We start from the raw sequence: 23994 nt of genomic DNA, 5'->3' as shown, positions 1-23994 counted from the left end.
AGTCCAGCAAAAAAAAGGGCCAGCAAGCAGACTCAGGCCAGACCTGAAGGAGCAGGTGTACACTGAGAGGCCCGTATTCCTGAGCGGCCTTACTGGCAGGAAGGTAAACACCCCAACAGATGGGGGGAGGGGACATCCCTTCCAGTAAAAGCAGCACCTTCCCTCTGGGGACACAGCTAGGCCAGGGCTCCCCAACCTTCTCCCTCTCACTCAAAGGCGGTGTGACAGAAATAAACACACACACATACACAGAGGCTGAGAAAACCAGAGAGAAGCTGAGGGGCAGGGGAGGGAGCCTTTTTTATTATCCCAAAATGCAAAGTATTGAAGGCACTTACAATAACAAGGCGGGACAGAGGGTAGAGGGTAGGCAAGGGGGGCACGGGATCCAGCACAGAGGTAACTCAACGGCCCACCTGCTCACGGCCCAGCCTGGAGAAAAAGAAAAGCTACAGGGCCAGGTCTGAAGGCAGTCAGGGCGGCGGCTAGCTCTACAGAAGATAAAAATCCTTTCTACGGAGGATCAGGAAGGCAGGAGCACACGGCAGCAAGGGGCAGGCTGGAGGTCACGAGTTAGTGGCTCTTCTCAGCAGCGAGGACAGCCCTCAGGTCCCCTGCTGGAAGAGGTCTCGGTACATCTCGATGAGGCGGGCAGCCTCACGCTGGCCGGACAGCAGAGCACCGTGGGTGGTGGAATAGTACTTGCGGTGGGTGGCCTCACCGGAAAACAGCACCTGCATGGGCTGGGGGGCGGGGATGGGGAGGTCAGGGTGGAGGAGCCGCAAAGGCCAGAAGGCCACAAGGCCACCCCTCTCCACCAGAACCTCCCATCCCAATGACAAATTAGAGAGGCTCTGAGACGCAGGTGCTGCTGCTTCCACAGGATGAAGAGCTGCCCATCCTATCTGGCCACTTTCCCCTGCTTCTTCCCTCGGCTCTTTCTGTCTTGAGGCCATTAGGAGTCCCGGCTCGGTGGTCTCAAAGGCTCTTTGTGCCTCTTACTTGTCAACTTGAGGCAGGTGGTTTAACCTCCCTAAGCCTTGCTTTTCTCATCTTCCAAATGGGTTTATACCACCTACTTCGGAGGGTGGTTGTAAGGATTAAGGGAAATCATGTATCTAAAGCACTTAGAACCTGGAAGAACAAAGCACTCAATAAAGTCGGTGGTAATTTGACAAACCTTTACGGTGCCCCTGTTAGCATCCAGGGGCTGTTCTGGGCACTTGGAAGAGAAAAGGTGACCAGGCTGCTGCTTTGTGGAGCTTCCATGCTGGTGAGGAAGCCAGACATGAAACCCAATTACTAAACAGCGTCATACGTGATGGAATGGGTGTTTGCACAAGGCGCCGAAAGCCCAGAAAAGAGGCCCAGTGTCAGGGGATCCCACAAAGCTTCCCAGAGGACAGGACCTTTGAACTGGTTCTCGGAAGATGCTGAGTGAACGGACAGGCAAAGGACATTTCAGACAGAGGGAAAGGTGGGGGCAAAAATGTACCAAAGCAGGCCTTGCTCGGGGGACAGTGAGAATTTTGGTACAGCCAGGGCTCGGCCTTGAGAAAGCAGGCTGTCTAGGTGAGGTCTAGGCAAGGTACAAGTTCTTGCACCCCAAGTTTGCATTTGGACTTTATCCTAGTTCCTCTCAAATTCAAGGTGCAAGGCACCAGCTGTGGATCCTGATAAAATGCAGTTTTTATTTATTATTTTTGAGACAGTGTCTCACTCTATTGCCCCAGTTGGAGTGCAGTAACATGATCACAGCTCCACTGCAGCCCCAACTTCCTGGGCTCAAGCAATCCTCCCATCTAAGCCTCCTAAGTAGTTGGGACTACAGGCACACACCACCACACCTGGCTAATTTTTTTTTTAATTTTTTGTTGAGATGGAGGTCTTACTTCGTTGCCCAGGCTGGTCTTGAACTCCTGAGCTCAAGCCATCCTCCCACTTCGGCAGGATTATGGGCAGGAGCCTGCATCCCTGGCCAGAATGCAGTTTTTAATCCAGCAGGTCTGGGGTGGGCTGAGAGTCTGCATTTCTTTTTATTTATTTATTTATTTGTGTGTGGGTGTGTTTAGGGCAGGAGGGGTTGTTGTTTTTTGGTTTTTGTTTTGAGACAGGCTCTCGCTCTGTCACCCAGGCTGGAGTGCAATGGCATGATCTCAGCTCACTGCAACCTCCGCCTCCCGGCTTCAAGCAATTCTCATGCCTCAGCCTCCCAAGTAGCTAGAACTACAGGTGTGCACCATCATGCCTGGCCAATTTTGTATTTTTAGTAGAGACAGGGTTTCGCCATGTTGGCCAGGCTGAGAATCTGCATTTCTAACTAGCTCCCAGGTGAGGCTGGTACTGATCTACCTACCCTGAGTAGTGAGGCTGTATCCCACCACCAAGGAGCCCACAGAGGCTGTTACACTGAAAGGGGTGTTGTATACTGTGTCAGCCTTGACCTCCTGGGCTCAAGTGATCCTCCCACCTCAGCCTCCCAAGTAGCTGGGACCACTCCCACATCCAACCATTCTCCTCTTTCTCCTCAATAACAAAGTCCTGATTTTTAACTGGGTCCATTGCCATCCAGAATAAAAATGATACTGCCCAGCCTCTCTAGCAGCTAGGTGCAGTCATGTGTCTATGTTCTGGCCAATAAGCATTAAAGTGGACTGTTGCTTAGAGACACAGCTGACTCAGCTCCAAGGGTTCCCTTCTTGCCATCTGCCTTTCCTCTTCCTTCTAGCCTAAGATGCAGATGTGAGAACTGGAGCTTCTGCAGCCCTCTTGGACCACAAGATGGTCTTGAAGATGAGAGCCAGGTGCTAATGATACGGGATCCTGCTGCCTGCCTCCAGATTTCCTTTTGATTTTCCTTAAGTCACAGTTGTGTTTGCTTTGCTTTGCTTTTTGCTACATGCACTAGTCCTAACTGATGCAAGTGAAAAGAGAAGATTTGCTTTTTAGGAGGATGGCTGTGGCAGCAGAAAGGGCCTTTCTGAGGACCTCTCTCTCTTTAAACACCAGCCCTTTTCTCTCTCCATCTGAGCACCGTTGGGCAGGCACAGTAGATGCTGGTTGACTGAACTCTTCTTCACCAATTATACCAAATAATTGTTTTAAATATAACTCTGTTGAGTTTTAACATTTAGTGTGTGTGTCTACTTGATGGGGGAAACTCAAAATCCACTTTATGGGAGCAAAAATATATATTTCAGATTTTTTTTTTTAGTATACAGTTGGCATAATTGTGGAGCATCAGTAATCTAAACTTTATTTTCTAACATATATTGGGAAAACATTTCCATTGAATCAGTGCTGTCCAATAGGACATTCCTATCGCTATGTACTTTACTATGGTAACCTCTAGCCACATGTGGCTGTTGAACTTGAAATGTGACTAGTGCAACCAAGGAACAAAAACTTTACTGTATTGGCCAAGTGTGGTGGCTCATTCCTATAATCCTAGCACTTCAGGAGGTTGAGGCGGGAGGACAGCTTGAGCCCAAGAGTTCAAGACCAGCCTAGCAGTATGATGAAACCCTGTCTCTACCAAAAAAAAAAAAAAAATACAAAAATTAGCTGGACATGGTGGCGTGCCGGCATGCCTGTGGTCCCAGCTAGTTGGGAGGCTGAGGTGGGAGGATCACTTGAGCCCAGGAGGTCAAGGCTGCAGTGAGCTGTGATCACACCACTATACCCCAGCCTGAAGTGTAGACAGAGCAAGACCCTGTCTGAAAAAAGAAAAAAAAACTGTATTAATTTAAATTTTTAATAAATTAATTTAAATTGAAAGTGGCTGATAGCTACCGTATTGGCCAGCACAGCATGGAATAGCTCAGTTTTCATAACATCAAGAAAACATTTTAAGTTTCAATTTGATTCCATTTTTTCTTCCAGATATTAAGTGCACACTTTTTTCCTTGTGTTCTCTCTCATTACAGAAGCTACTCCATCCCTGCCTCACCTGAGCACCCCTTAGTGAACACTACCCTAGCCCTCCTCACCCTGGACCAGACACACATACAAAATACATCCACAACTCCCCTCCTCACCCCAAACGCCCCGCTTACCGCTGTCTTTGAGCTCTCCGTGTACGGCAGGGGCTTGGCCAGCTTCTCCACATCTGCCCCGCTGGAGCCCACCTGCGTGTATGAATAGGAGCCGCGGAAGTAAGGGTTGCTGCCCCAGGCCGAGCGCAAGATTCGCCGAGGTTTTGGAATGTTGGGGTTCCCTGATGGGGAGTCAGAAAAGCCAAGAGGAGGGAGGATAAGAAATGGCTGCATATGGAAGATGACCCCAAAGGGACAACCCCCCACCCCACCTCCGGGGCTCCGGGAGGACCAGACTGCCAGGGGTAGGCACGGAGGATAGAAGAGGAAGGAGGGGGGCTGGGGCTCGAGCTGTGTACCCACTCAGTGCCTCCTGTGACCCCCAGCAAAACACTCCACCTTACTTTTCCTATCTATCTGAAAACACATGACACATAATCATGTTTCCCCGCCTGATGTCGGGGGTTCTCGTGAGGTCCTCCTGGAATAGTGGGTGAAAAATGTTGAGCTGAAAGACTCAGAGAGTAAAAGGCAAATCCAGCTCTTAGCAACAGAGCACAATGGGCGGTGATCTCTGAGTGTTTTACCATCAGCCCTTAGAAAGGGGGAAGAGACACAGCGCCCATAATTCTGAGTGTTTCAAGTTCTAAACTGTCAGCAATTGAGGAGCCTTTGGCTGAATGTGGCACCCTGCAGTGGCTCTCCCGTGGGGCACAGCATCCGAGCTTCACGGTCTGGGGAGGAGAGAGCTGCCATGGGTCCACCAGAGGAGGGCAGGTGAGGAAGAAGCAGGGTGGGGGAAGCGGGTCGTGGGGCACGTGGCGCACCTGTGAACTGACGCAGCATCTCCGTGCAGATCTCGGCCACTGCCTCGTCATCACACTTCTCCATGACGAGGGCCTCCTCCCCGCAGATCCAGCCGCTCAGCACATGGCCGTAGCGCTCAGGCGGGTAGAGGACATCAAAGCCGCAGATCTTGCGGTACCAGAGCTCAGGTGGGTAGGTGAGGGTGTGGCTCTCCGCTTCGTCCTCCCACACAAACTGTAGGCTGTTGCACTCAGGGCCCCAGAAGGGCTCCTCGAATTCCAGAAAGATCTTGTCAGTGGTGCCAATGCCCAGGCGGTGGATGGCAGCCACCTTCTCTGTGGGCAGGCCTGGCCGGAAGAAACTGGTGTACTGCCTCTTCAGCACGCCCAGCGACACGGTCACAATCACATGGTCCGCCGGGATCAGCTCACAGTCCTCGCACTCCACCACCACCGGCCACTGCTCATCCTCATCCCACCTGCCCCCCCGGGGCTCCTCTCCACCCTGGCCACCCTCCCCAGTGTCGTGATTGTGGTCGCCCTCACCCCGGGGCTCAATCTCAGGGCCTCTGGGGCGGGCTGAGGCCTGGTCCCAGTGAATGCAGCGGACAGGTTTCCCTAGCTGGATGACGTGGGCAGGGATGCCCTCCGCCAGCAGCTCCACAACCCGCATGAAGCCCGAGGGGATGATGTGGTGAGCGCCGGGGATCTCGGTCCACTCCCCGAAGGCGCTCAGGGACACCTCGTCCATGCTGTGTGAGCTGCTCTCACAGCTCTCCACCTGCGGGAAGACCCAAGGAGAAGCCAGGTGACCGCCAGGGTTGGGCAGGGGTAGGAGCAGCGCAGCCCTCCTCAGACCCAGACGCCCCCAGAATCCGTCTTCCTCAAGATACCTTCAGGTACTGCTGGATCATGGCGAGCTTCAGGCGCTTGGTAGCCTCTGGGTCGTCAGGGTCATTCCTGATGCGGTTACGCACCTCCTCTCGGGTGAACACCCCCACGCTATTTTGACTTTCAGCATTGACCGGTTTATCGTGCCGGAAGAACTCCTGGGTCAAGTTATAGACCTGCCAGAGAGACCCCATGAGACTGAAAACACCTCATCACACCTCCATCTCAAACAGAAGGCCCCCAACCCAAACCCACCAGTTCCCAGGTGTCCCCTGGATGCACTGAGCCCCTGGTCTCTGTCCCTTAGGGATCCGATGTTGCACTTAATGCTGCACCAACAGCCAAGGCCCTGGGCAGCCACCTCCTCGCCTCCGGCCTGTCGGAGAGGTGGGATAAGCCCCGGAGGTTTTCTTGCTGGGCCCTCACTTAGGACAATGTGAAACATTTGGTGCCCATACAGTCTGTGGGAAAGAAGCCACCCCTCATGGACTCTGCATGGGCCTCCATGGGCTCCACCTCCCACTGGAGGATGGGCATTTGCACACATTTACCTGTTCCAAGAACGATACATGCACTTTCCCTGCCACCCCTGCCCAAGTGTGTCTGCTTTGCCTGCTCCCAAGAGGGCAGTCTGGAGCTGTGGCCTGGCCAGCAGAAGGGCCCCTGAAGACTGGAGACACCTCCCTGGGCCTGTGCAGCTCCGTACAAAGCACCCCCTTTGCTTCAGGCCTCAGCCACGAGTAAGGAAGCTGAGACGCAGTGGGAAAGACAGGAACACAAAAGCCAGGGTCTCAGGAGGCCCCAGTGTGCCAAGGAAGGGAGATGCATTTCACGGGCACGTTTCAGCAAGAACTCCAGCCCACACCTCATCAGCAGATAACGACGATCAGTCGCTTGGAAAGGGGTCTGACTGCCCGCCCGACCCTCGTGCCTGTCTCGTATACAGTCCCCACTAAGCACTGGGCAGAGCTCCCTGAAGGAAGTAAGCCAGTCCAGGGATCCCCAGAAGCAACATTTACTCAACATTTACCGGGCTCTGTGCAGGACACAGCTTGTAATGTGGGCGAAACAGTCCTTGCCCCTCCCCTCACTCCAGCTGGGGAGACAGTCCACGATTGGGCTGCCGTGATAGGAAAGAACCCGGGGCTGTGAAGTCAACGCAGACAACCCTGGGCAGCTGGGAGACAGCCAGGGTGGAGAGGAAAGGGAGAAGAAAAGCATTTCAGGCAGAGGGAACAGCAACCTCAAAGATGGAGAAGCAGTCAGGAATCCTGAAGGGGTTTGGTTTTGCTGGAAGGGGCAGCAAGGAGAGAGGATCTGAGAGCCGACTTTGGAAGGGGAGGCAGGGTCCAGGGCATAAAGGACTGAGAGTTATTCCAAGGACTCTGGACTTGATCCAAGGCCCTGGCATCGCTGGAGGGCTGTGAGCAAGAAGGCGGCAGGATCACATGCCCCCAGCTGTCATTCCCAGGACACCAGCTAATGGAGGCTCCTTGGTCGAGCCCCTGTGGCTGAGCTGATGAATGGTTTGTTTCCCTTCCTAAAGTGAGTGTGGTCAGCACACATGTCTGGGAATGGTGTCTGCCCTGTCCCCCAGCCCTGGGCTAGGCCCTGGGGCCACAGGGTGAAGGAAGATGGCAAAGCACAGTGATGTCCACCACCCGCCACCACCACCATCTCACTCAAGGGGAAGGCCTCCACCTGAGACACAGACATGAATTAAACTTATCTCTGGAGACTAAATTATAAAGAAGAAAGAGAGAAACTGTTTCATCTTGCCTCCCTGCAATCAGGAGATGCTGAGTGGTGAGCCTTAGCTGGAGTCCTCAGCAAATTCTTCACCCAGGACCACTGCCAAGGGTCAGGCTTTCAATTTGCCTCCTCCCTGGGTTTTTCCCTTGGGCGATAAGCAACATGGTAGCCAGTCCTTAGCTTATGTTAACTAGAGGCCAAAATGCCCAGCTGAGGAGTAACGAATTTAGTCCATCGACATGACTCTTTGTATCAGCCACCAACGAGGGCAGCCTTCACCGAACATGGGTGTATCACATGGCACAGTCTCCTCTCCTGGGTTACTCGACACCTTCCCAATGTGACCCAAGGAAAATCGGACAGGTCTGTGACAGCTAATAATACTCACCCCAATTCTCATTAAGCACTTATCATTGGCTCTCATTCAATCCTCATAATACTATGAGGTAAGTACCACCATGCCCATTTTACAGAAGAGGAAAGTAAGGCTCAGAGAGGCTCAGTAACCTGCTCAAGATTCCACAGCTAATAAATGGTAGAACTGGTATTTGATCAAGGCAGTCTTACTCCAGAAACTAAGCTCTAGATGATACTATTGCACAAACTCATGTATTTGTTAATAAATAAAATACATTCAGATGAGTGGCTCTTCAACGTCATCATCTTTGGGGGCTGCATATTTATTATGAAGCCACACTGAGGCAAGGTTTCATGTGCTTTAGAGCACACCTCCTCAGAATGGCCTCTAGGATTGGTTAAAAGTCACACAAAGAAATCTTGACATCAGGGTTACGCCTTATCCTTTTGACTCAAAACATCACCACCCAGATAATCCACCATATCCACTCCATATCCACAATGCACTCTCTTGACTTTCAAAAATCAAACCCACCAGCAGAATTTGATGATGATCTACTTTTAACGACATTTAAAAGAACAAACCATGGGCCCTGAAAGTCATTTTCAAGAGGCATCCATGTTTGAATCACTCACAATAACCTGGGGATCAGGCTGGGGCTGATTTCCAACAGAAAAGAAAGGTCTATTTTGAAGAATACTAGTTCTTATTTGACCCATTAACAATTCAGTCTCTTTGCACATGAGTGAGAATGCACAACACAACGTACCTTGTTGGTGCACACATGACACCAAGTGTGCCTGTCCTCCATAGAGCAGGGACCACCCCAAAGCAAGGGTCATGTCTCCTTTCTCATGCCCAAGAGATTAGAAAATGCACAATAGGCTGGGCGAGGTGGCTCACACTTGTAATCCCAGCACTTTGGGAGGCCAATGTGGGCGGACCACCTGAGGTCAGGAGTTTGAGACCAGCCTGACCAACATGGTAAAACCCCGTTTCTACTAAAAATATAAAATTAGCTGGGCATGGTGGTACATGCCTGTAATCCCAGCTACTCAGGAGACTGAGGCAGGAGAATCGCTTGAACCTGGGAGGCGGAGGTTGCGGTGAGCTGAGATCACGCCATCGTACTCTAGCCTGGACAACAAGAGCGAAACTCCGTCTCAAAAAAAAAAAAGAAAGAAAGAAAGAAAAGAAAATGCACAATAGGTGTTTGCTGGCCAAATTACTGACCTGGAGCGAAGGATCATTCATTACACTATAAATGACAAGCTATCAGATGACAGGGCCTACACATTACTTTGCTTGTTCAGTGCAGTTCACACAGCTAAAGAATACTAACAATATTAATAATTTTTTAAAAATCTGAATAAAACAAGGATGTGTGCCATTGCCACTTCTATCCAACACTGCACTGAGATACTAACCAGTGCAATAAGGCAAGAAAAAAATAAAACTGTCTACAGCTGTGCTATCCAACACAGTAGCTACTAGACACCTGTAGCAATTTAAAATTAAGAAATTAGGCCGGGCGCAGTGGCTCACGCCTATAATCCCAGCACTTTGGGAGGCCAAGGTAGGCTGATGATGAAGTCAGGAGCTCGAGACCAACCTGAACAACATGGTGAAACCCCATCTCTACTAAAAACACAAAAATTAGCTGGGCATGCCACGCTCCTGTAATCCCAGCTACTCAGGAGGCTGAGGCAGGAGAATCGCTTGAACCAGAGAGGTAGAGGTTACAGTGAGCTGAGATCGTGCCACTGCACTCCAGCCTGGACGACAGAGCAAGACTCCATCTCAAAAACAAACAACAACAACAAAAAATTAAATATTCAGTTCCTCAGTTTTACTTGCATCATTTCAAGTGCTCAAGAGCCAAATGTGGCTAGTGACTATCACACTGCAGAGCGAAGGTCTAAAACATCACCATCACTATGGAAAGTTCTATTGGACAAATGCTGGTCTAATGACTAGAAAGGAAAAAAAGACAAAATTCTCATTTTTTGTGTAGAGTTAAATACATAAATTCCAAAATATTATTAGAATATAAATTAATATAATTAACATAATAGATGTATTATTAGAATTAAAAATAGCAAGGTAACAAATCAATATATAAAAATCAGTTCTATCGCACTGAATATCTTCATTTTACCCTCACATTATCCTGGTTTTCCACATGCAAGGCCCAGGGAGTGTGCAGAGACACGACCAGAATCACAGACCTCCCAGGTCTCCCCATGCCCTTATGCCCAGCTACTCTGCTCACACCTTACCTCGTTGTATAAATCGCTGAATTCCTCAACCACGTCCTTGGGGATCCTGCGGCCGTGGTTGGTAAGGTAGCAGGCCACGCCATTCTTGGAATAGAGGCTGATGCGGCCCACGCTGCGTTCCCCATCGGTTGTCTCTTCCAGGAGGCCGTTGGCTTCTGCTAGATGATAGATAGGGTTCCCATGGGAGCCGTGGATCCAGGTGGCTCCCAGCTCAAAGGTGGCGTGTCCTGAGGGTGACAACAGCAGGCCCTTAGAGGCTTAGGGACTTCTCCAGAGAGGGCCAGCACTGCTTCCCCCTCCTTCCTCCAAGAGGGTCTTTCCACCCTACAACAGGGCAGGAAAGAGCTTGAACTTCCACTGCTGGCAACCAACGAAGGTCCTCAGTGAAAAGTTCCCACTGAAAACCACCTTATAGCTAAGATAACTGCCACCTTGGATGACTCTGATTTGTCCCAGAGTGGCCTTACTGGACCAGTTAGAAGGCTCTTCTTTTTCCGTCCCACCTTTTTCTCAGGTAACACCAGATATCAGACCCCACTTCCTCACTGGTGCCTCCTCTCCGGGAAGAAGCACTGTGGGTACCTGAGGGTCCCCACATGGCCTTTTTCAATTCTTCAACATCCCCAGTGGCTCCAAGATCTAAAGCATTTCCCAGACAGAAAATGTCTCCCTCCAAATTCAGCATAGGGCAGGAGAGAAGTCCAAACATCCCAGTTTGCAAGATTCCCCCAAAAAGCAATCTAAAGCACACTTCCAGGGAAAGTGAAGCCCTCTACATCCTTTGACACAGTACAAAAAACCCTGAGAACCAGACTGGGGCAGGGGACATCTCGTGGGTCCAAGTTGGGATGGCCTGGGAACTAGGTCTACTACTACCCCATCCCCAGCCAAGGTATCATATACTCTGAGGCAAATTGCCTCTGTGCCTGGGCCTCAGTTTCTTCTTCTGATGCTGCAGAAACTGTCTCCTTCTCCCATTCCTCCCCATTCCTACCTAGCTCCCAGGGAAGCCGAAACAATGAAAGGAAAATAGAAATTTTGGGGGGTGTTTTGTTTTGTTTTTGCAGGCCTGCTTCAAGATATATGCGGTACACTTTTTGCCAAGATAGTCACAATGATTCCTCCTATCTTTGTACACACACCCCTTTGCAACGTGACTTTGCCATTCCTCCCATGAGAAGGTGGAGTCTGTTTCCCTGCAGACACTCTTGTGTGTGCCGGGGAAGAGGGACAACTTTAGGTATGCCTTGCAGGAAATGCTGTAGGGGAAGACACTTAAGGTGATCAAAGTTTCTACAAGAGGCCCAGGCAGGTGGATCACCTGAGGTCAGGAGTTCAAGACCAGCCTGGCCAACATGGTGAAACGTTTGTCTCTACTAAAAATATAAAAATTAGCCAGGGTGGTGGCACACACCTGTAATCCCAGCTACTTCGGAGGCTGAGGCGGAAGAATCTCTTGAATCCCGGAAGCAGAGGTTGCAGTGAACCAAGATCATGCCACTGCACTCCAGCCTGGGTGACAGAGTGAGCCTCTGTCTCAAAAAAAAAAAAAAAAAAAATCCTCTAGAGGATCAATGTAGCCACACATTCCAGGCCATGCGTGGTCTCACTGGGTCATTTTCATGGTTTCTACCCACCCAACCCCTCAATGGTCAGACACCACCCCCGCCCCCCAAGTTGGGAAGCCCTGACCTAGGGATTTCGGGCAATTTTCCCATTCTCTGAGATCCCTGGCAAAGTCTGCCCACCCCTAGGGCAAGTCTCTTACCTGGCTGCTTTCTCCAGGGTCCTCATTGCTCTGCAACCTAGACAGATCCACTTCCCAGATAATCCCAAGACCTGCCCATCACACACATGGAGGCCCAAAATCCCCTTTCATCTCTGCTAACCCAGGATCCTACTGCTCCAGGGCTAGCTCTCAGTCATGTTATACTAATTCACAATTAGTATTCACAAAAAGTTAACAACTACTAGGACCTTGCAGAAGAATTTCACTTCTTGTGAAATAGAAACTTGCCCACTCAGTACCAAGAGAGCTTGGGTGTCCACTCCCTCCTAAACACTGAACACTAGGTCAGAAGCAAGCCAGCATTCTCCACAAGTGAAAGTCAGGGCCCTACCATGCCCGCCTCAGAGGGCTGCCACGAGGAGCGAAGGAAGCTTCTGGAAAACGCCCAGGCAGGATGCATGATGGAACATTTATCCCAGAAGTTAAAATAATGAGATTTCAGGCAGAGCCGGGAATTAGGAGAGTAAAGGTGACCTGGGGAGGTGGCTGCGCTGGACTGGGTGGCACTTACCAAGTTTCACACTCTGCACACGGCCTCCGATGTGGCTGGAAGCCTCAAGCACAGTGACATCCGTGAAACCCTGCTCAAGAAGTGCTTTGGCTGCAGCCAGGCCAGCCAAGCCGGCGCCGATCACCACCACACGAGGCTGTCCCCTTCTCCGTAGGCCGCGACTGAGAGGGTCATCCGCACTGTCACCACTGGATTCACAACTTTGCATACCGTCCGCGCTCACCTTCTAGGAACCTGCAGGGGGAGGAGGTGTCACAGCTTAGTGGCTCTGCCTTCACTTCCCACCTGCCCCAAGGGACACTCAGGGCTTTCATCACACTCTGCCCTCTGTTGTGGGTGGGGGGACCTGGAGTCTTCTCCCTCCCTCTCTGAGGACCTGGACAAGAAGAGCCACCTCCAAAGGGGCAGGGAGGGATGGAAGAATAAATAAGGGAAGGTGGCAGGAAGGGAGGAAAAAAGGAAGAAAGGGAGGGAAGGAGAAAGTAAGGGAGGGATGCATTTTGGGTCCCCGCCAGCAGGCAGGAGACCTGGGAGCCCATCTTAAGCCCCTGAAATTCTCAATCCCACCCCCAAACTTGTTAGGCACTGCTTCTTCCCTGACCACAGGCCCCAAAGTGGAGATGAGAGGCAGCCAGTGAGGAGATGACCAAGAAGGCCACAGTCAGGAGAGACTGGAGCTTGGGGCTGCTGATTCTGGACCAGCTCAGCATGGCATAGCTGCTGTGGTCCACCTGGTGCCAATACCAGGAGGCTCACACAGACCCCGGATACTTGCCTGGACCCCAAGATACTCACACAGACCCCCCAGGATACTCACACAGACCCCAGGATACTTGCCTGGACCCCAAGATACTTGCATGGACCCCGGATACTTGCCTGGACTTGAAGATACTTGCATGGACCCCAAGATATTCACACAAACCTCAGGATACTCACACAGACCCCAGGATACTTGCACACACAACCCTGGACCCTCTGCTCTCCCTCCTTTGCCTGGCTTTTCCCTGGCACTCTCTCTCTCTTTCCCTTGCCCCTTCTCTTGTCTCTGGCTTTCTGTTGGTCTTTCACAGCCTCACCGAAGTGGCAATTTGGTGGGCAGGACATAGTCCCGCCCTCCCCCAAGAAAGTGCCACGAGGCCTGCATCCAACAAGCCTGCTATTCCGGGTAGGTTGTTTTCCCAGCCACCCAGTCCCTCAGCCACCACAAAGCAGCAAGGAGCCCAGGAAACAGAGGACCAAGAGGACCCATGGCACCAGAGGCCAGACATGAAATTGACAGTTACACTAAGCCAGTTTGCTCAAAGACGCCAGACTAGGGGAGCTGATGGCTGGGAGGCCAAGGGGGTCCCCAAATCTGGCCCCAGGGCTAGGAGAGGCTGCTTTTCTCTTCCCAGAATGACCCGGAGGGTTTGGAGGTATCTGGGGGCCACCCTGAGGAACCACTCAGCTCAGATGCTGTCCCTGTTCCTTCCCTGATTCAAGCAATTTAGATTCCAGCTGTCTTTGCTGGGGTTTAAGTGGCAAAAGTTGCAGAATCTAATAGTATCCAGGATCTAACAGGGAACAAATGTGGGCGGAAGGTGGCTGCCGGACAGCAAACAAGGGGCACCGTCACCCGTACCTAATAAAGCTGCGCATAACTGTTCCCATGACATAGCAATCCCACTCTTAAGAATACACCCAACAGAAAGAGGGCACATTCCACCAAAGACACAAGTTAAAGAGTGTGCACAGCACCTATATTCATAACAGCCTGAAAATAAAAACACCCCACAGGTCTATCAGCAGGAGAACAGAGACATATACGGTGCTGTACGTAGCATATCCATACCACGGACTATTCTTCAGCAGTAGACAGAACCCAACTACTGATACTCCCAACCACACAGATGCACCTCAATCACACACTGAGCCAAAGAAGCCAGAGACAAGGGCACGGACTGTATGACTTCATTCACACGAAGCTCAGGAAGAGGCAAACCCAATCCATGAAGCCAGAGGTCAGAAGAGAGGTTAGAAGGCAGGGAGATGACTGAAGGGGGCAGGAGGGGCCTTTCTGGGGTAGACGGAATAAATATCTTAATCTGAAGGGTGGGTACCCAGTGCACGTATGAAGATTCGCTGAGCTGCACAGTTGAGATATGTGTAATTCACTGTATGTATCTACATAGACCTCACTAACAAGATAGTCATTCCTGCCCTCCAATCAATCCGTCAAAGGCTGCCACACTGACTTTCTTCTCCATGCATTTCAGGGTCTGACCACTGAGGTTTCTATCCCACTTGGAACCACAGCGTCCTTAACATCCCTTAAGTGACATGGGTGAACAAAGGAGGCTTTTTTCGAAATACGCTTAGGCTGAGAAGCTGCTCTTTGTGCCTCCCCCGCCCATTGCACCTGCCCCCGCGATGCCTGGGCCTGGACGGGAATCCTCCCTCCACCCCCCCACCCACCCTCCAGCCCCTAAAATCCCTCCAAGTCCCCCTGAGACCCAGGCCCGCCAACTCCGTGCACAATCGGTTCCCAAAAGGGCCGGTAGGTGGCGCCCGAGACCCGGAGCCACATCCGGGCAGCCTCCAGTTCGGAGGCAAGGGCTCCCGCTCCCCTTCCCAGACAGCGGGTGTCGCGCTCTCGCTGGGGATGAGGCCACGCCGGGAGCAGGGCGGCTCCGGCCCTTTCCTCCTCCCCGCCTCTGTCCTCTGACTCCCGTCCCTCTCCTCCCTCGCCCCAGAGATGCTAGGTCCTGCCACCCTCCCGAGAGGACACGGATCAGGGCTGGCTCCAGTCCTCCCCCACCCTACCCCAGGTTCTCCTTCCTGCAAACTAAATTTAGAGGTGAGGATGTGGCCGCCTGCATGGGGCGGGCGGGGAGGGTCAGCGGTGATGCCGCCGGATGTCTGCCAGCCGGGCCGGGACGCTGCGTCAGGTCGGTAAACACGCGGCGTGCTCCGGAGGGGCCGCGCCAGCTGCGACGGGGACGCCGCCACCCTGGGCACCCTGGACTGACGTGGCGCCGCAACCCGCCCGGCGGGTCTGCCCCAGGCCACCCCACACACAGTCTCCTATCCACTACGGAAAGGGATGGCTGCAGTGGCTCTCACGCCTTACTGGTGGAACCCCTTCTTAAAAAGCTGCTATGGGGGTCAGGGTGTAGCAGGTATTAAACTGGGGGTCCCCCTCACCCCAGGCTCCCTGGAGCACCACCTCTGAAAACCAGGGGACCAGATAAGCCCCAGCGTTGGGAAGCCAGGATAGGGGAACAGCGCTCGGTGCCAGCAGGGCCGTCCCAGCCAGCTACCTGCCTTCCCTGCTCCCAGAGCCATGCATGGCCCGCTTGTCCTCACCGCTCCGTTGTGACCGTCAAATAAGGCCCTCCATGGATGTCACAAGACTGTCAACATTTTCAAGGGCCTCGTGCATGAAAATAATTTGTCAAGTGCAGAAGCTACATCATGAGCAGACTGTCTTTGGAACAAGCTGTGGAATGGACCGTGGAATGAATGCAGGCAGCCACTCTGCCTCCAAGATCAGCACAGAAAGAACCCCCAGCTCCCTGCACCTGGTCTCAGAGACTTTGAACTCAAACAGACATCGCACATGGAATGCCACGCAAGTAAGCAGGGGCCACGTGAGTCCCCTGCATTCTGACCCTCACAGCTAATCCCACGGTCCTGTCCCTCCTCAGGCCCTGTCCCAGATAAGCCTGTCAATCCCCGATGCCTCCAGGAAGCCAGAGGAGCCCCCTACACAGCCCACGGAGGGCAGAGAAATGAGTCTGTCCTGTGGCCCTGATATCATCCCACGGAGCCAGCACACCCTGGGGTCCAACTGAAAGGGAGAGAGAGAACATAGCCAGGACACCTACTGTGTGCTAAATGCCTGGTGGGGAGTGGGGGCACTGAGGGGCAACTTGTTTTCTGTTGGTTTGTGTCATCGTTTCCTTTCCCTTCTGGGTTTTGTTTTGTTTTGTTTTAATGTATGAGAAACTGCCTTATTGAGGAAGGAGAATCGCTTAAATGGTACTCGGTGCCTGCCCTGTCCTTCTCTCGCCTTGGGGAAAGAAAGAAAGAAATAACATCCGCTCCTTGATCTGTATGCACAGGAGAAACAGAACACCCTGTACTTTTTGAGCAGATAAAGGAGAGAAGAAAAAAGTGCTGGCTCCGCCAGGCAGGGAAGAGGAGGAGGGCGGGCAATAGACACTTGCCTTCTTGCTCCTGCTTCCATGGCAAAGTGGGGGTGTGAGCCTCTTGCCCAGCGCCTGCACCCACGCCTTGAGGTTATTCTCCATGTCCCCAAGCAGGCAATGCCTAGGAGTGCCAAGAAATCAGGCCAGCCAGGGCATGAGTGCACCCCCCGGTCCCCTGGCAATTTCATCCAAGATACCACGCAGCCAGTTCTCCAGCCTGCAGGCCACCGCCTCCCCCAGCTGTCCAGAGCCACCACCACCCTGACTGAAGTGTCCCAAGAGGCCACACTGGACACAGGAAGGCAGCAGGGTATGGAGAGAGGAAAAGAGGGAGGAAAACCCCCGTCCTGTGGCAGGGTTGCCAAAGACGGATGAATAGAATAAAGACTCAGAGGTCAGGTGACCAGAGTGGGCACAAGCCACCAAAGTTTGTGTGAACTGCCACTTCTTCATCCCATCCCTGGAACATCCTCCCCAATTTCATTTTGACACCCTCAGAAATTTACGCTCTAGTTGCAGTGAGCTGAGATGGCACCATGGTGCTCCAGCCTGGGCAACAGAGTGAGACCCTGTCTCAGAAAAAAAAAAGTGAAGAAATTTACACTCCAGCAAGTACCTTCTAATGGCCAAATACTAGAGACACGCGTTAGTCCTGGTCTCCAACGTTTGACCCTGCCAAGCCCCGCCTGGAAATGCCCAGAACTAAACAGGAGGCACCATCCAACTCCTGGCACTTTCCTCATTGAGGGCAAATTACAGGACCACCAAGCAGTCCCTAGGCTCAAATCTGGAGTCACCCTTAGTGGGAGACCCTCCTCATTCATCGGGTCAAGCCATGGCAACTCCACAGCCTGAATCATGTCACCTCCACCCCCAACTGCGCCAGAAGCACCCCCCCACCCCGCCTCCTCTATGTGAGCCTCACCCATGCGGGTCTCAATCTCCCAGCCCCACCCTCCAAGGATAAGCACAGCTGGGCATCTCGCTGGCCAGGGAATATAATTTAGCAATTCACTGAGCACCTACTATGTAGCAGGCCTGGGGAAGATCTCTGCATGTCAGCCTTGCCCTCTGGACCCAGCTGGCCTTTCTAGCTTCAATTCTCACTCACAACTCCCCCCCAAAACATACACACAGACCCCCAACTTCACCAAAAGTCTGGAGCCTCCCCAGCCCAGCCCACCTGAAGGCCTGCAGGAAACAGCCTCCCTCATACACATCAGAGAAGCTGGTTCTGGGTTCTCTTAACATATGCACAGCCTTGTGCGATTTCAGGGCTGGGTGTTGCTCAAACCACCAGCAAGGCCTGCTCCATTACTGTTTCCTGAAGCAACAGACACCCTTGAAATGTGAGTCCCTCGTACTGGTTCTGCACTGTCACCTGACCCCCAGCCTACCCCCAAAGCACAGGCATCTCACCCCAGGAAATTCTGTTGTCTGTTATCTCAAGAATGAGGCTGAAGCCCCACAGCCACAGAGCAGGGCTGAGGTCCCAGGCTAGACTGGTGAGCCCCTGCCCAAGGTGAGCGCGGCCAAACCCTGTGAGTGAACCACAGTGGAATCAATCACCCAGCTGGGTGTGCAGTGCCCTTTCTTTAACATTGAAGCCCACCTCAACATCACCCAAAAATCAGCACATCACTCCCTCTCCAAGAGTGGCTACTGAAACAAAACAGTGCCAGGAGAGGCCAGCCTCCCGTACCCCACACCCTTCCAAGACGCCCCTCACAAGAGATAAAAATCTGGCCAGGTATGGTCAGAGCTATTACAGGTGGTTCATGCCTGTAATCCCGGCACTTTGGGAGGCAAGGTGGGAGGATCACTTGAGCCCAGGAGTTAAGAGACCAGCCTGGACAACCTAGTGAGACCTAGTTTCTACTAAAAATTAAAAATTGCAAACATATTCAGACTGTCTGAAACATAAACAAAAAAAATAAAAATTAAAAAATTAGCCAGTTGTGGTGAAATGTACCTGTAGTCCCAGCTACACCGGAGACCAAGGAGGAAGGATGGCTTGAGCCTGGGAGTTCAAGGTTGCAATGAGCTATGATAGCGCCACAGCACTCTAGTCTGGGCGACAGAGCAAGACCCTGTCTCTAAAACAAAATAACATAAAATAAAATAAAATAGAGCATTAATTTTAAAAATAGAGAGAGAGCCAGGCATGGTGCCTCAAGCCTGTAATCCCAGCACTTGGAGAGGCCGAGGCAGGTGGATCACTTGAAGTCAGGAGTTTGAGACCAGCCTGGCCAACATGGTGAAACTCTGTCTCTACTAAAAATACAAAAATTAGCCAGATGTGGTGGCGGGTGCCTGTAATCCCAGCTACTCGGGAGGCTGAGGCAGGAGAATCGCTTGAACCCAGGAGGCAGAGGGTGCAGTGAGTCGAGATCGCGCCACTGCACTCCAGCCTGGGTGACAGAGCGAGACTCTGTCTCAAAAAAAAAAAAGAGAGAGAGAGAGACAAAACTCCTACCCATCTCTGGCCCCCTCCGAACACAGGCTATTCCCAAGTGTGCCTGAGCCCTGCCTTTTTCTCAAGGTCACCCGGGGATGAATTTCCTAATCCGCTTCCCAGAGAAGAAGAGTGAGGCTCCCAGGAAATTGGCCCACCTGGCTCACTTTGCCTGGCTCCCCTTGGGGCCCAGGACTCCACCAGCTGAAGTGCCCCAAAATAGACCCAGCCCTTCCACCAGCCTCCTCCCTCCTCCAACCCCACATCTGCTCATGAGACCTGTTCAGGGCTGTGGTGCCCTCGGCAGCAGGGGACAGCTCACTTGCCCCCTTCCTGACCAGCCTTGGGGACTTTAAACCTCTCTTCCCAATGGAGACTTCTGGTTCCTGAGGGCAGCAGCCCCACCTCAGTTCCCCATGCCCCCTCCCCATCCCCCCACCCCCACCCCGCTCTTTCTCAGGTTTCTAACAGGAGGAGAGGGAGTGGGAGGGAAGCTGGGGAGCTGCTCCAGGGGCACATCTTTGGACTGCCTGGAAGTCTGGGGAGGGATTTGGATTCTTGAGGCCCCCCAGACAATGCAATTATTCTTCAAATGTAAAAACGCCCAGAAATCCCAGACCAGCTGCTTTGCACAACGGCCCAGACAAAGGGGCTCTGTGTCTGCGGTGAGGCTCCTCCCACCCCTCAACCAGGGAGGGGCTGGGCCCCAACTCCTCCCAGCCAGACCCTCCCCAGCCTCCTCACTCAGGCTGGCCAGGAAGTAAAAGGACTGCTGGGCCAGGCTGGGCTGCCACGGTGGGAGAATCGGGGTACAGGTGTGGGGAACAGAGCAGGGGCAGCTCATGAACCCAGGAGACAGAAGAGGAGGGAGAGAACACTGGCCCAGACCTGGGAATCAGGCCCCAGCTCAATCTCTACCTTGCCAGGTGACCCCTGGGCCAGTGTCTTCCCTTCTCCAGGCCCCACTTGGCCAACACCTCTGAACTCACTCCAAGGACGCACCCTCTGTACCCCACCACCTGGGCACACTTGTCCAAGCCCTATCTGATATTTAAAGGCTCACTTTGGTCTTCAAGCTTTCCCATCCGTAAAATGGGGATAGATACAGCCGACTTGTAGGAAGATTAAATTAGCACAGGTAAAAGGTGTGGCCACTGCAAAGGTCATCTCGGAGAGGGCGGGAGAGGGAGGAAGATCCCCAAAGAGACCAGTACAGAAGTCACCTTTCCTAGGGCCCAGAGCTCTGTCTCACTTATAGAAGAACCCCAATCTTCATCTGAGCTCAGAACCCAGCCTTCACCTTGGCCCCAACCCTACTATCAGGCTGGACCTTGACACTGACATCATGCAGGCACCTCACATCTGTATCTGACTGACCCCAACCCAATACTGACTCGGCCTGAGCCCCTCAATCCTGACTCAGCCTGACCATCCTCCCCATTGTTGAGGGGAAGGGGCATCAGAGGTGGTGGCCATTAGCCAGCTCCAAGCTCATGAAAGGCAAAAGCTTGGGAGCCTCTTTCAGCAGAGCCCCCGCCCCCAGCCATGTCCCCTGGCCCTCACAGGCCAAAAACAGGGAAGGACTCCATCATCCTGCCTGGCACCCAGACTTCTTTCCAATTACATTGTCATTGCTACCCACATTTCTTCCCTAAAATCATAAAGTCCCTAAAAGCACAACTTTAAAAAGGCTCTGTAAGCGAATTTCAGATGAGAAGAAGGGAGCCAGGGGGCCTTGGCAGGCATGTGTTGCAAGGAGAAGCAGCCATTGACTCAGTGCATGGAGGGACAGAGCCAAAGACACGGCCCCCACAGGCACTGGGAGGCAAGAGCGGGAGGCCCCCGGGAGAGGTGAGCACTCTGGGGCGGTCTCTGTTTCCCTTGGTGTCCTGCATACCACCGAGGTTCATTGTTTCAGGACCCTTTTGCCTGGGAGGCATAAGGTGATTTTATAGCTCCCTGTAGGGGCAGACCCAGGAGACTATTCAACTAGAAACCTAACTGGGGGTGGAGGAGGGGAAGAAAGCTCAGAAAGAAGCCAGAGAGGCTGGGAGGGCACAGTGGCTCACACCTGTAATTCCAGCACTTTGGGAGGCCAAGGCGGGAGGATTGCTTCAGTCTAGGAAGTCGAGGCTACAGTGAACCATGGTCACACCACTGCACTCCAGCCTGGGAGACAGAGCAAGACCTTGTCTCAAAAAAAAGAAGTCAGACAAAGGGCAGGGTCTTTCTGAAAGCTCACTGAGGGCCTTGATGGCAGTATCAGAGAGAGACACAGGTAGAGATGGGCCAGAACAGAGCTTGGTACTGCAATTACTTCCCCAGGCCACACCCCTGCAGCTTCATCCCAAGCCCTACCCTATAGGTCCCACCTTCAGCAAAAATTAGCAACTCATCACACTCTGACAATAGATCACACTCTGACAATAGATCACACTCTGACAATAGATTAGACCAGGCGCTAGGCACAATTGCTCTGAACACCTCCTGTGAACTTTTCAAGCTCTGGGCCAGCCCCACCAGCTAAGTTTCCACCTCCAGGTTTCTCACACCCCATGCCTTGCTTCCCATCTTTGTGTATGTCTATCTGCAGATGTCCCTGGCTTGCCAGATAGATAGTCACCTCTCAGCAGGCAGAACCCACATTCTTCCCCTCAGATTCCAGATCTTCCAGAGGTAGGCAAGCTCCATGCCCCCTCAGCAACCAGAGGTCTGCTGGGAGGACTATGCCACTCCAGATGTTCCTAGAGAAGATGAACTGCCCAGCAGCAGCCTCTGCCACTAACCAGTGTGGCCTTGGGAGAGTCTGTTAGCACTTGAACCTCATTTTCCCCATTTGTCAAATGGGGAGAATCACCCCTACCCTGAGAGAGACCAGCCCTGACTCCTGAACCTATTCACCAGCCTCCTGTATCCCCAGCAAAGTCTACTGCAGCTCCCTTTAGTGGCTCTCAGGATAAGACCCCATGGTCTGGATTCCCTCCCTGTGAGCAGGACCTAACATCCCAACTCTGAATTCCCCTCCAGGAAGTCATCAACCACAAAGGTGTAAGAAAGACCAGGCCCAGAACAGTGGCTCATGCCTGTAATTCCAGTGCTTTAGGAAGCTGACGTGGGAGGATTGCTTGAGGTCAGGAGGTTGAGACCAGCCTGGGCAACATAGCAAGACCCTGTCTCTCCAAAAATAAAAATGTAAAAGTTAGCTAGGGCCGGGTGCGGTGGCTCAGGCCTGTAATCCCAGCACTTTGGGAGGCCGAGGCAGGCGGATCACGAGGTCAGGAGTTCGAGACCAGCCTGGCCAACATGGTGAAACTCCGTCTCTACTAAAAATACAAAAATTAGCCGGGTGTGGTGGCGCATGCCTGTTAATCCCAGCTACTTAGGAGGCTGAGGCAGGAGAATCACTTGAACCTCGGAGGCGGAGGTTGCAGTGAGTCAAGATCACCCCACTGCACTCTAGCCTGGGCAACAGAGCAAGACTCTGTCTCAAAAAAAAAAAAAAAAAACTTAGCTAGGGCATGGTGATGCACAAGTGGAGTCCCAGCTACTCCAAAGGCTAAGGTGGGAGGATCACCTGAGCCCAGGTGTGTAAGGCTGCAATGAGCTATGACCATGCCACTGTACTCCACTATGGGCAACCTTGTCTCTAAAGAAGAAAACACCACAGAGCCGGTCACTGCCCTGGTGAATACGTTGGTGCAAGACTGCCCTTGGTAACAGCAGACCAGGCCACTGGCAGGGGAGGGCCAACAGGCGATGGTGCTCACAGCTGCTCGCTTCCTTAGGAAAAAAGTCTCCTGACACAGCCGAAACCCAGAGAGGGAATACTAGCTTCAAGACCAAGGTATCAGCCCTGTTTTGAGGCACCCAAGTCACCACAGCCTTCGGCGAACCCCAGGAAGAGACACTTCTCTTACACACACACACACAAATCGTGAAAGCATATTTCCTTATGTTTCATTTGACGACCCAGCTTAATAAATAGTCCTATCCTTTGGGAACACCTTATAGTACCACAGTTTTCACACAGGTCCTGGGGTCTGATGCTGGCTTTGAATACCAGTCATTTGAATCCCCACCACTTATTAGATGAGTGATCTAAGCCTCAGTTTCCTCATCAGTAAAATGGGGATAAAGTGTGCCTGCCCCACAGGGGTGTGTGACAACGCGTGCAGACGGCTTATCCCAGAGCCAGATGTGTAGCAGCAATAGTCCTTATGTTTTCCTACAGGCCCCAGTCTGCACACTAGTGGTAGTCACTGCAGGGAAGATCGGGCCGGGTGACAGACAGGGGTGGGGATGAAGGAAGCCCAGCCAGTAGACAGATCACAGATCCCCCTGCAGAATGATTCCAGAGCAGGGCCCCAGGCCTCAGAGAGAGCCACCCTACCCCACAGAGACACTGTTATGGAATGACAATGGGAAGAACAGGGGATCAGGATAGAAGGGTCACCCCACTATCCTACTTGGTAGGGGTGCTTGGAGCTCCCAGGCTAGGGTTGTGAAGCTGCAGGTGCAACAACAGGACAATTTATGTGGCCACCAGCCTCTAAGATGCCCCTCAATGATCCCTACCTCCTGGGATTCGTGCCTTGGTGTAGTTCTCTCCCAAGCTGACCATTGCAGCTAACAGGATATTGCAGAAATGATGGAATGTTACTTCTGAAACTAGACATAAAAGACACTGTGGCTTCCACCTTGCTCCCTTGGGCAGCTTACTCTGGGAGAAGTCAGTCACCATGTGGGGAGGACACTCAAGCAACCCTGGGGCAGCCCACAGGGCACGGAACTGAGCCCTCCCATCAACAGCCAAACCATCCTGCCAAGCATGTGAGCACACCATCTTGGAAGCAAATCCTCCTGCTCCCTTCAGATGACTGCAGCGCTGGCTGACACTGTGACTGCAACCTCATTAGAGACCTCGAGCCA

The 23994-nt window shown here is 52.5% G+C and overlaps 1 protein-coding gene across 4 annotated transcripts in view; it reads right to left on the bottom strand.

Annotated features, from left to right (window-relative positions):
- Nucleotides 1-256: 256 nt before the first annotated feature.
- The window catches only part of SMOX (spermine oxidase), a 38529-nt gene continuing 14791 nt past the window's right edge, over nt 257-23994 (bottom strand). Inside the window, exons 2-8 of one of the 4 annotated variants that reach the window (XM_004061762.5) lie at nt 12421-12654; nt 10121-10347; nt 5734-5907; nt 4862-5621; nt 4056-4216; nt 1181-1270; nt 257-743 (exon numbers count right to left, since the gene is read on the bottom strand). In XM_004061762.5, the coding sequence (XP_004061810.2) occupies nt 606-743; nt 1181-1270; nt 4056-4216; nt 4862-5621; nt 5734-5907; nt 10121-10347; nt 12421-12628 (1758 nt within the window). In that variant the 5' untranslated portion in view covers nt 12629-12654 and the 3' untranslated portion in view covers nt 257-605. The remainder of the gene's footprint in view (nt 744-1180; nt 1271-4055; nt 4217-4861; nt 5622-5733; nt 5908-10120; nt 10348-12420; nt 12655-23994) is intronic. The other 3 variants (XM_063702396.1, XM_004061761.5, XM_019017529.4) reach the window with 3 other exon arrangements.

Source organism: Gorilla gorilla, chromosome 21 (assembly GCF_029281585.2).
Source record: "Gorilla gorilla gorilla isolate KB3781 chromosome 21, NHGRI_mGorGor1-v2.1_pri, whole genome shotgun sequence".
Lineage (NCBI taxonomy): Eukaryota > Metazoa > Chordata > Mammalia > Primates > Hominidae > Gorilla > Gorilla gorilla.
Note: the sequence above shows the minus strand (reverse complement) of the source record. Positions and strands in the feature narration are given on the sequence as shown.